At 37.0% G+C, this 12,249-nt stretch overlaps 3 protein-coding genes across 3 annotated transcripts; all 3 read left to right on the top strand.

Moving 5' to 3' along the window:
- The first annotated feature begins 1,298 nt into the window (after positions 1-1,298).
- On the top strand, positions 1,299-5,313 carry LOC114739189 (3-deoxy-manno-octulosonate cytidylyltransferase, mitochondrial). The gene is made up of 8 exons (XM_028927239.1): positions 1,299-1,642; positions 2,515-2,560; positions 3,090-3,176; positions 3,261-3,385; positions 3,599-3,738; positions 3,882-3,933; positions 4,053-4,163; positions 4,836-5,313. Exons 1-8 carry the CDS (start codon positions 1,379-1,381, stop codon positions 4,926-4,928), a joined length of 918 nt encoding a protein of 305 aa, XP_028783072.1. The 5' UTR covers positions 1,299-1,378; the 3' UTR covers positions 4,929-5,313.
- An 867-nt stretch (positions 5,314-6,180) lies between these two features.
- On the top strand, positions 6,181-8,129 carry LOC114739188 (thioredoxin 1-like). Its single transcript, XM_028927238.1, has 2 exons — positions 6,181-6,510; positions 7,649-8,129. The coding sequence occupies exons 1-2, from the start codon at positions 6,258-6,260 to the stop codon at positions 7,960-7,962; spliced, it is 567 nt and encodes a 188-aa protein (XP_028783071.1). The 5' UTR covers positions 6,181-6,257; the 3' UTR covers positions 7,963-8,129.
- A 1,795-nt stretch (positions 8,130-9,924) lies between these two features.
- LOC114739190 (expansin-A12-like) lies at positions 9,925-11,009 on the top strand. The gene is made up of 3 exons (XM_028927240.1): positions 9,925-10,069; positions 10,276-10,585; positions 10,697-11,009. Exons 1-3 carry the CDS (start codon positions 9,925-9,927, stop codon positions 11,007-11,009), a joined length of 768 nt encoding a protein of 255 aa, XP_028783073.1.
- The last annotated feature ends 1,240 nt before the right edge of the window (positions 11,010-12,249 follow it).

Below are 12,249 nucleotides of genomic sequence, written 5' to 3'. Positions count from 1 at the left end.
TGAAACAAAGAACCTCAACAGATCCTCAAACTGAGTTAGATAGATATCTAGCAACAGACTCAAGAGATGAGATCCCTTCTGCAGCTGAGTTTGACATACTGTTATGGTGGAGAGCTAATTCAGAAAAATATAAAATTCTCTCTCACATGGCAAGAGATGTATTGGCTATGCCAGTTTCTACAGTGGCTTCTGAGTCTGCCTTTAGCACTGGAGGACGTGTGGTTGACCATTATAGGAGTTCTATGTCTTCCAGAATGACAGAAGCATTAATTTGTAGCCAAAATTGGCTACAACCTGGGCAATCAATGTCTGAATTTGTTGACAAGCTTCGTGAATTCGATAATTTTGATGAGTCAGAAAATATCCTTCAACTTGCTAGTAATCTTCTAAACCTCAATAATTCATATATATATATATATATATTACTTCATAATTTGGTGTGTAATTATTCTTTGATTTTTTTTTTCCTAGGTGTTGCTACATCTGGAGGGGAGATTGGTGATTGAAGGGTTATTTTATAAGCGTGATTGGCTAAGTTGGTAAGGTGCATCTATTCATTCTTTAAAATTTAGAAGTACATTTTTTTAATTGTTTTGTTTCTAATATGTTAAAGTTATAGTTATCTTTATTTGTATTTTTTCAGGTGGTCCATCTTTTTGTGGAAATTGTGGAGAGTAAAGCTTCAATTATAAAATTGAGATTGTCTTACTTTAAATGGATTGCTGATGTTATTTAATTGGATAATTGTTAAGATATGTTTTGGATGATTTCTGGATGATTTCACTTGTTTTGGATTATTTCTGGATGATTTTTATGTGTTAAAATGTAGAATTATAAAATGTAATTTTTAGGTATGGATAGAATTTTTTTTCCATGACATGAGAGCAGGGCATCACTTTCTGGGCAATGAAGCCCGCCCTGCCCATGCCCTGCCCATGCCCTGCCCAAAATGCTTAGGGCTTCAACGGGCAGGGCCGGGCATCGGGCTGCAATTTGCAGCCCGCTCTTACTTCGGGCAGGGCATCGGGCAGGGGTCCTGCCCTGCCCAGCCCTGCCCATGTGCACCCCTAGTCCTTCCATGGAGCTTAATAAGTCAGCCGTTTCATAATTTATTATTTTTGTTCCATAATTTCACTTTTGTCGTGTATAAAAAAAGATAGGGTGCATAAAATATTTTAGAAGAACAAATATAATTAGTTGGCGAAAAAAAGAAATATGTATAATCAATGTAATTAGCATAAAAGTGATCTTATTATTTAATGCCGTCAGATCTTAAGCACCAGATTATCACAATATCCAGGTTGACTTGCTCCCTCTTCTTACCGATGAAGCAGACAAAAGAATAATCATTCATCAATCAAACTAGCCGTAAGAGCCCATGGCTATTTGCTCATCCCCTTCTTCTTCTTCATCGTCCTCGTCTTCTTCTTCTTCATCTGAATCTTCCAACAACGCCAAGCTATGGATCTTGCATGGCATTGCGGCTGGAGTTGCAATCGCAGCTGCTGTCGGTGCTCGCGCTTACTTCAATCGATTTAAGAAATTTCGGAGCCGCGTTGTTGGCATCATACCTGCCCGGTTCGCCTCGTCCCGCTTTCAGGGCAAACCTCTCGTTCACATCCTTGGAAAGCCCATGATCCAGGTAGTCCCTTGCTTCCCTGTCTTTCTTATATATCCAGAAGACAATTTTTTTTCTGATGCAAAAAAGTTTTGATATTCGGACTTTAGTCATAGGAAATGCATGATGGCCAACGATCGCTCTTCTAAATTTAATAGAAAGTTAAGATTTTTGTTTTTTAAATGATATTTCTTTGTTCCATCCTCTGGGAAAACTTACATCCGTCTATATTACTTATATTTCAGCAAGCTTTTTTTTTTCACATAATCCCTCTATAATTATCAAGTAGTAACTGGCTCGTCAAATTTTATTTGGGGACACTAGGAAACAAAACCACATGATTTAATATAAACTCCTGGTTGAATTTTCATATTGAAAAATCACATGCATGGAGAAGCTACATCGGGAAAATGGAACTTATGCATAATAATTCTCAAACAACGATTCTAAAACAATGCTAAATTATGAGGACCATTGGCTTTTTTGCTCAGGTGCTATTTGGGTGTCCTGAAATCTGAAAAAGAAACAAGGGATGTAGATTTTTAGTTCGCTTGGACTAGCTGCCAATTGTGCTGCCAGTGGATGACTTGTATGATATATTTGTACAGTTTTCTCTGGTTAATGATGAAAATAAGCATGTAATCAACGTGATTCCACCCAAAAAAGATCTCCTGAGGCTTGTTGTGTTTACACGGAAATAATGAAATTTGTTGTTAAATCTTTCAACTATCGCACTCTACATTAATTTTCTTGGGAACCAGCTAAGCACCTTGTTTATGCATAATAAACTCATTGCCACTAATAATTTCAGCACCTTTTTACGACCTTTACTATTTTCGGTGATTTTCTCTCTGTTTCAATCAAAACTGATGAATCCGATCGTCTTTATTTTGCAGAGAACATGGGAAAGGGCAAAAATGGCTTCTACTTTGGATCATGTTGGTAGGTCTACATGCATAACTAATTGTAATACGCCATAAATAGTCTTCAATGTATTGGAATGCCTGCATGACTCCCTGAAAGTGGAAAGATGAATAAATACATTTGATTGAAGAATGTCAGTAGGTCTAGTTTTTTGGCACATTATTAGTGCGAATAGCTACAGAAAGGTAGATGTGTTGGTTTTTCCCTTTTTGATTTAAGGTATCATTCAGTTCAAATTTCATTATCATTTGTATGTCCTGTATGTATTGCACTTTAGGGACATTGGAGACAAAATATGCATTTACCCACCCTGGAACTGGATGGGTGAACATTTCATTTCAGTTGTCATTGTTTCTTCACTGGTTTATGCATATAAAGACTCTTGGTGGGCTTTCTAGGGGTAGAACTTCCTCAATGTTGCCAGTACCTGACTGCGTTGCATTGTTTTTCTTTTTGACTATTTTGGCTATTGAATTTCAGAACATCAAGCTTAGAACTGGATTGTGTTAAAGACAGTCCTTGATTGATAGTTTTTTCCTGGTCTTAGTTGTGGCCACTGATGATGAAAAGATTGCTGATTGCTGTCGACATTTTGGAGCTGATGTCATAATGACATCAGAATCTTGTAGAAATGGTAATCAGACTAATTCCTTAATATGTTTTGCCATTTTAAGCCTTCATATTTTGGAGCCATATTTCATGCCTGTACTCTTAATAGGTACTGAACGCTGCAATGAAGCCCTTCAAAAGCTTGAGAAAAAATATGATATTGTTGTCAACATTCAGGGTGATGAGCCTCTTGTTGAGCCTGAGATAATAGATGGAATTGTAAAAGCATTACAGGTAAGATATTATTTTTCACTTACTTTTTGAGACTGGAGAAACAGAGATGTTTTATGATCAGGTGATTCGTGTATGTCTGCCGTAGGTGATGATTATTATTTGTAATTCTCTTAATATAGTGTTTGGTACATCTTATCTTCGCATTGGAAGAACATGCCATTACTGGATTGATTGTCCTTGTGGTCACATTGAAGTTCATCGTGTTTCCTGCAGGCAGCTCCAGATGCAGTGTTTAGCACTGCTGTCACATCTTTAAAACCTGAAGATGCAAATGATCCAAACCGAGTGAAATGTATAGTAGACAATCGTGGTTATGCCATTTATTTTTCACGAGGACTGATCCCATTCAACAAGTAAGTGAATAATTAACGTCTTTATTTTCTGGTCTCAATTGTTTTTACGTTCATAATACATCTTTCTTTTCAAATAATTGTACAAATTTGAAGCAAAAATTACATTTTCAACAATAAGGATCATGTCTGTATAAATGATGCAGGTCAGGGAAGGTCAATCCACAGTTTCCTTATCTGCTTCACCTTGGAATTCAGGTACCAAAGTGGAAACTCACGGAAAAAATGTTCATCATAACATTGAATGCAACATGTTTATTCATTACTGTTATTTTCTTCATTTTGAATTACTAATTGTCTGTCTACCCGTTTGCCAGAGCTATGATGCGAAGTTCCTAAAATTATATCCAGATCTTCAGCCCACTCCATTGCAACTTGAGGAGGATCTGGAGCAACTTAAAGTCCTTGAGAATGGCTATAAGATGAAGGTACCCAAAATTCGAGACAAATCCATTTTGATTTATCTTTATATCACTGAAAAAACTTTACATATTTATTCTGAAATCGTTTTATATGTTCACCTGGTGGAAATCAAATGGAGTTAAAACTTAACAAGGTCAAGTGCGGTTGCCATTAGAATCTGTCAGGCGTCCTACACAGCTACACCATCTGGTCCCCAAGTTTTCTGCATGGCCTATAAAACGCCTTAGATTTTTCAGGTGCCAACAACCAGGATAAGCTATTAGATGTGGACAGGATTCTTTTATTGTTGCTGTATCATGCGTGCACTTAACAAGCATTATAGCTTTTGTTTATAACTTTGCAAACCCAGTTCTGGGTCAGGAATTAGGATGCATCGGACTGCAATGGTATTGTTGTTCAAATATAGTAAAATATTTTGCATGAAGTTACTAAAAGGAGTTCCACATTTGCGTTAAATGGTGCAAGATCACAATTCATTAAATGCCGTTCTGGAAGTTAGGTTGCGTTTAGGAAAGCTTACAATGACCTTTTCTTTTTCCCCCCTTTCTGATATCACAAAGCTGATCTTCTTAGCTGTGATCATAAGCACCTCATGGTGCTAATCAGTCACATGATATCATGTATCTCGCACATCACCTTTAGCATGTGCCTATGTTAACTTTCATGATCTCGTGCAGGTAATAAAAGTGGACCACGAAGCTCATGGTGTTGACACTCCAGAAGATGTCGGCAAGATAGAATCTCTTATGCGTGAGAGAAACTTGTCCTGAACTCTCAACATTCCGTGAGCTCATCTACATGCAGCTATTTCTGTAATTTTCCCCGTTCTTCTCATGTTTCCTTCAACATAATGGAAGTGTTTTGATTTATAGATTATGTTGCATGATTAGCATCCTGGTAGGACTGACTAGGTTTTCATGTACTCCACAGGAACGGGAATCTCAACTTTTGATGCATACGGTGGGTTGGTGTAGGAGGTTGAGGACTACTTTCTTTTCTTTTCTAGAGCTATTCCTTGGTTTGGTTTTTGCCATGTTGTTCCTTTTCTGCATCTGTCGGTTGTAAAAGGCTATGTTAGTCTTGGCTAAGCAGTGTCATTGTACAAAAGTCAGGCTATTATGTTATATTAAAGTTATATATTTGATTATTATATTATCTTTATTTTTGGTGTAGTCACCTAATTTCCGTAGGATGAGAGCCTCCAAGTGCTTTTAGTGGTTCGTATCCGGAACTGAAGTTTATTTCTAATTATTGAATTCAATAGGTTATGAATTCGAGATATATTCCTGATAACTAAATTATGCGCTTAGGCTGAACCAAGAATAATCTATCGCTGGATTGGACTAGATAAAGAACTCATACTGGTTTCTACCCGAAAATACAAGAAAAAGAAAAAGAGAGAGAAAAAGTTCATCATTTTTCTTTTTTGGCAAAGAATAAATTCACCATAAGTTAACCGATAATTAAAATTATGATAAATGTTCTCTAGATAAAGCCATAAAACATCTAAAATCACCTTAAACAGAGTTTTATTTTGATCATGTATCAGTACATAATTAAATCTAGAATCCTTAAAAGCACCTAGATGCGGTTATCATTTCGTTTTCATGTTTTTCTGGTTCAATGTTGGTTTATATTTTTTGTAAATTTATTGGTTTATATTTTTTTAAAAGATTTAATTCTTTGAATTCTCAAAAGATTTAATATGGATAAAATTAAAAAAATATTAATTTTTAAATTAACGAGTTTTAAGGATTTTTATTTTGATAAAAAATATGAGTGATTTATAAAAACGATTGCATGGAGTACGTAACCAGGGAGACAAATTAAAACATGTTATTTTAAATTGGTATTTGATATATTGAGGATAATGATGATTATCAGTATCACTGTTGGCGACGCGGCACCATCCTATTGGGCCACGTCAAACAATCGGAGGGACCACCTGATCCATCCCTGCATCCCCTCGTCCACACAAGCGGAAAAACTCCGATATCTAACAAAACTCGTTCTTTCAAAGCATCTTTCTCGCTGTACGCTTCCCACACTCCCAGTTCTTCACTCGCAAGCCCCTGCTGGAGCTCCGATCCTCTGCTTCAATGGCTACCATAATTGAACCGATCGCCGTTTCTCGCTCTTCTTCTCTTCCTTCCGCTACTTTCTCTCCCATCACGGCTTCTTCTATCTCTTCACTTCCCGGCCCTAGGACCTCAGCCAAGCTCCCGCGCTACGGTGGCCTTAAGCTCAGACCTATCGCAACGAATCGTTCAAATGGGTCACTGAGTTCTATCTCGAGGATCGCTCGTCGCGGTGGACGTGTCGTTTGTGAGGCTCAAGATACTGCTGTGAAGGGTAAACTTGTTATTTTTGTTGACAGTTATTTGTTGAATTTGTTTCTGATTGTTTCAGTTGGTTGATTTTCGAAATAATATGGGAAAAGAAACTTAAATATCTCCTTTTTTAAGTTTAGATTCACACTTTGTTAGTCTTTGGGAGGGTAGAATTTATTGTACGGAGAGGCACTATGCATACCCGATTACCTGCAAAAAAGTAGTTTTCGATTCTTTGAACATTATTGAGATAAATCCGTGAGTTTTCTTATAATCTTTAGAAGTAGATATATGGGCTTTTCATTGATCCTGGAAACTTATTTTGAGGAACGGCTGAATCCATTGAACGTATAATACTGACACTAATTGTTTGACGATTCTGGTGGGTATAGTGAAAGTAACATGTTTAATAGGGTTGCGTACTTGATATAGATGAGGTCTTGCTTCTTCATGATAAGTTCAATTGCTGTGATAGATCCTCTGAATAGATTTCCTTTCTTTTCTTTTGTGATGCGATCTCTATTTTCATGGAGAGACAAGGGGATAGATGACACGCTATTCAAGATTTTTTACATGTTTGATGGATTTTCTGCTCATGTAGCCATATAGAGTTTTCTTTTGCGAGGTTTTTTGTGCGCTCCTTTTCTTTCGTTCTGGCACCTGCTTGTTCCTTGAACGGTTAAAATATGAAAGAGGTGGTGATGCGTATTTCGTATATTTTAATGGGATTTCTTATATATTTCTACATTCAGTTTATCTCTTCAAGATTATTATGGTTCAACCAGAGATTAGAAAATCGGGCTTCTGTTCTCAGTTGCAGAGTTCTCATCCTTTTAGTAACTTCGGAAAAAATAGGTAGCTTGCTTTAAGTTCCTTAATAAAAAAAGCACTACACCGTACGTACCATCTAGTTAGCGAGCATTTCTTTGCAAAGAAAGATCTTGTTATGATATTCCAATCTGAAATAGTTTCTTCCAACTCTGCTTCATTTATCAAGCATCTAAGCTTTCCAGAATTCTGCCTTTCTTTCTCGTCATTTCAATTATAAGAATGCATGTAGATCCTTATGATATCCTTCTTTACTATTCGAAACCTTTTTGCTTATCTCAGTAGAATCTAACTGAAGTCAAATATTTTGTGTTTTCTTGGGGACATGGCAGCTGGTCCTGTTACTGATGCAAATTGGCAGTCCCTTGTTCTTGAATCCGAGACTCCTGTTTTGGTTGAATTCTGGGCCCCATGGTGTGGGCCCTGCCGTATGATCCATCCCATAATTGATGAGCTGGCAAAGGAATATGCTGGGAAGCTCAAGTGTTACAAAGTTAATACTGATGAGAGCCCCTCAACTGCGAATCGGTATGGTATTCGTAGCATCCCTACTGTGATGATCTTCAAGAACGGCGAGAAGAAAGATGCAGTTATAGGCGCAGTGCCAAAATCAACATTGACCACTAGTATAGAAAAATTCTTGTAAGGTGGTAAACAAAGAAGGCCTTTGCTGGAAGTAGAGCTATTTTTCTTTTCAGCTTCTTCTTACCTGAAACCATGTCTCATGTTTGGATTACTGAGATACTCACGTATGCTTCTGTATAGTGATCGGATTCTTTTTTAATAAAATAATCATCATTGTATTAGCATTAAGTAATTTCAGTACATGTTTTAAATCTATTTTATATGTTTAGCTATTTTGTTTGTTTTTACCTTTTACTGAAGATTCTTATGAATGAATATTACCGTGGATGTGTGGGCCTTATGCATATGAACTGAAAAAATGCTCAGTCTCGTGATATAACGAAATGGATTATCACAAGAGAGTTGTAGCACAGTCGCATGTCACATCCATTATATATAAATTATATGGAATTGATAAATCTGAGTTTGATTTTTGCTGTAAGCATTTTCATTCTCTCAAATTTCTCCCAAGTTGTTACTGACGAAAAAGAAAAGAAAGGAAACTCTCCCACGTGTACCAATATGTTTCCTTTGTAACCAAACAAATGCTTTAAAATAGATTATTGGGATTGATAATATCAAAAGCTTTGGGGATTCCTTTTTTTTTTTTTTTGCTTGTTAAAATATTATAAAATAAGCCAGTTGAAAGAAAAGAATGATTGTGTGAGAATTTTGCCGGTGCTTATATATATGGCGCAGTGGCGTCAGTCCATCCCCATAAAAAATTACTACCCTCTCAAATATTTTCTTTTTACATTTTTCTTCATACACAATACTGAATTGCTTTTTTTTCTTTTGGGGCCTGTGTATTACAGTATTACAGTTATTGGCAGAATTACAAAAGACGCAAGACTTTAGAATCTTTACAATACTAGATCTAATACTTAATATAATAGTTAGCTAACTAATTTAAAAAAATTAAAAAAAATTAGTATAGATGGTTATTTATAATAAATACATCTTGACTTCTTTAAACTACTCTCCTTAATCATGTACTATTGGAATCATGCCTTGGTGATGAGAATCTTTTATAATTAATAAGGATATTTTAAATAAAATGTAAGACAAAATGATCTTATGTTGAGGATTAAATTTAATCCGCAACTGGCTTTTAGATCAAGGAATGAAAGTAATAATTTATTTTTCTTATCATCACTTTCTTACAATATCGCCGTGATAATTCATTTATTGCAGAAAAAATTAAATCCTAGAAACTGTGGTTCCGCAGGTCTCGAAACTTGATCACACTTCGTATTGACCTTTTATTATAAACCAAGAGAAACGAAAAAGAAATTTTTAAAAAAATTGACCACACCTATTTTCAGTACTGATCACTACGCTTGGCCAAAATCTTTGACTCCAATTTCCCTCTCTAAGCTCTAGAGCTTTGTCACAAGGAAATCTCACACCATTTCGGTTTGAACGAGATTAAATCAACATTAATCTAAAATAAGAGGCTCGTCATGAAACAATTCGCGAGAGAATTCTTTCCGAATACAAGATCCCACAAGCCTTGAACATGTCGTTTGAGTTCATCCTCTCTACCTTACGAGCTGGTTTCGTATGATTCCCCTGCCTTCTCACTTTACTTTATTCTAAAATGCTTAAAAAAGATCCCAATTCCAAACATCAACAAGAGAGATTTGAGGAAATTTTTGCACATGCAGGCCATAATAACATGTGCTTTCTTATCTTGCTGTCTCAAAATTCCTTTGTCCAGCCGTACTTTGCCTCCGTACTTGACAGAACGTGTAAAGAAAACGCGTTTCATTAAAATCAAACTTCCTATCTTTCTATCTATTTCGGAAATTTCGTAGATCCATTTTTATTATAATCACCGACAAACCGCCTCCTCAACCTATAAAACAAGCCACTCCCTTCAAGCACTTATTCATACATACGTACATCCCCTCATTTGATTTCCCAATTCCAAGACATTTTAACAGAACAAGTACCCACAATTCTGTTTGTTTTCCTAAGAAACATGGGGCCTCTTATGATCATTCCTTCTCGTTTTCTCTGCTTCATTTTCCTTGTGCTCAGTGCCTCAAGCCTCCACGTCCACGCCTTAGCTTGGCTTCATGCTCATGCAACCTTCTATGGAGCCGATCAAAGTCCCACCGCCTTGGGTAAGTCTTCTTCTTCAGATCCACATGAAAATGAAACTCACTCTTATCTTTCAACTCTCTGGAGACAAGATCCAAAACACAGATATAAATATGAGCTTTCTATATCAGTACAGTCGAATCTTTAATTCCGACGCTGATGAATTCTCTCTTAGTTCTTATAATGAAGTGGTGTTTTGATTATATGTGTGTATGTGTGTATGAGGCAGGAGGAGCATGTGGCTACGATAACACGTTTCATGCTGGGTTTGGAGTGAACACAGCAGCAGTGAGTACGATGTTGTTCAGAGGTGGGCAGGCGTGTGGTGCATGCTACCGAGTAATGTGCGACTACCGGGCCGACCCTAAATGGTGCCTCCGGGGCCGGACCGTCACCGTCACGGCCACCAACTTTTGCCCTCCGAACAACCACGGAGGGTGGTGCGACCCGCCTCACCACCACTTCGACATGTCCATGCCTGCTTTCTTTCGCATTGCTCGACAAGGCAACGAAGGCATCGTCCCTGTCCTTTATGCAAGGTAATATAATTATAATCATCATACATAGTAATTAACACTAACCTACGTGAATGTCGAACTCAGTTTACATCCATACATATGTACGAGGTTTAATGTGAAAATATGTTGCAGGGTGGGGTGCAGGAGAAGAGGGGGAGTGAGGTTTACGTTGAAGGGGCAAGGGAACTTCAACATGGTGATGATATCGAACGTAGGAGGGAGTGGGGAAGTGAAGAATGTGTGGGTCAGAGGGTCCAGGTCAGCAACGTGGTCCCAAATGCATAGGAACTGGGGGGCCTACTGGCAAGCCAACATGGACCTTCGAAACCAAAACCTCTCCTTCAAGCTCACCTTGTCTGATTCCAAATCTGTTCTCTTCTCCAATGTTGTTCCTTCCTCTTGGTCCTTCGGCCAGACCTTTGCTTCTCGCTCTCAGTTCTTCTAACGCTCCCAGACAGTATACCAAAAAAAAAAAGATGGGTCTCACGAAGTGACGCCCATTTTTCACTTCACCTGGGGATCTGTGTTGCTTCAAAAAAAAGCAGCCAACTTTTTTATGGCTGCTAAGGTTTTATATATACATATATGTGATCTACGTTTTATTATTATTATTTCTTTACTTTCCATATGATTCAATAAGTTGGGGGAACAATGTTATCGCCCTCTGGTTTTAAATTTATTATTTTGTATCTGCAAAATCAAGTGTATCTCTTTATATATATGGTCCAAATTGTTGGGAGCGTGATGAGTTGTCTTCTTGTTATACTGCAAGATGATGAATTATTGAGTTTACGGGAATCAGAATTTGCCAATGGTGCAATCAGAGAAGATATATTCATTAATGGTCAAACTTATTAAGCTCAAGTAGCACTCCGTCCTCGCAAAGAATTCAATTTCATGAAGCTAAAATCACAGTCTAATAATTGGCCTGTTTCGCCTTAATTATTATGTGGAGCAGGGATGGAAACGGGTCCAATGAGACGAGGCATTGCCCAAATAGGTCTAAATTTCTAGCAGGAATATAAAGCTTATGCCTGGACCTAAATTCGTATACAGTGTTTTTTTCCCCCAATAGTTTTAGACTTCAGCTTGAATCTTTACAAAGCCTAACAGGCCTAAAGTCTTTTTAAAGATCTGCTTGCTTTTAAAAAGACCTTATGTTTCAAGCTTAAAATACCACAAATAAACTTTGAGCCTACTAAAGTTTACACAATAATTAACTTTTAATACACTTAGAAACCTATCTATTTTAATATATATTAATAAAATAAATTTTAAAAATTTGATTAGGGTAAACCTACGAGCTTTCAGATACTTAGCTTATTTACCTTAAAATGCTTCTGAATAGACTTTGGGCTTGACCTATTTGCTAAATAACCCAGACCATATGAGGCCCCAATCAAGTTAGGCTATAGGCCCCAATCAAGGGCCTAGCTTTTTTTTATCCGTGGGCATGTCACGCTCCCCCAAAAACATCAAAAATTAATAAAAGAAGGAGGTCGAACATGCATAAACACTGAGACCAGCTGGTAAAAAAAAAAAAAAACAACAACACTTAGACCACATTTCGTTTTTGAATAGTAAAAAAAAAAAAAAGTTTTAGAAAACTCAAAATTTGTTATTTATTCATCTTGAGCGGTGATATTAGGCAAGAAAATCAAGATAAACAACTGTTTCGTGTGTAA

Source organism: Neltuma alba, unplaced genomic scaffold (genome assembly GCF_004799145.2).
Source record: "Neltuma alba isolate B1F8T4 unplaced genomic scaffold, ASM479914v2 tig00013798_pilon, whole genome shotgun sequence".
NCBI lineage: Eukaryota > Viridiplantae > Streptophyta > Magnoliopsida > Fabales > Fabaceae > Neltuma > Neltuma alba.
This window is presented reverse-complemented; position numbering and strand designations above follow the sequence as displayed.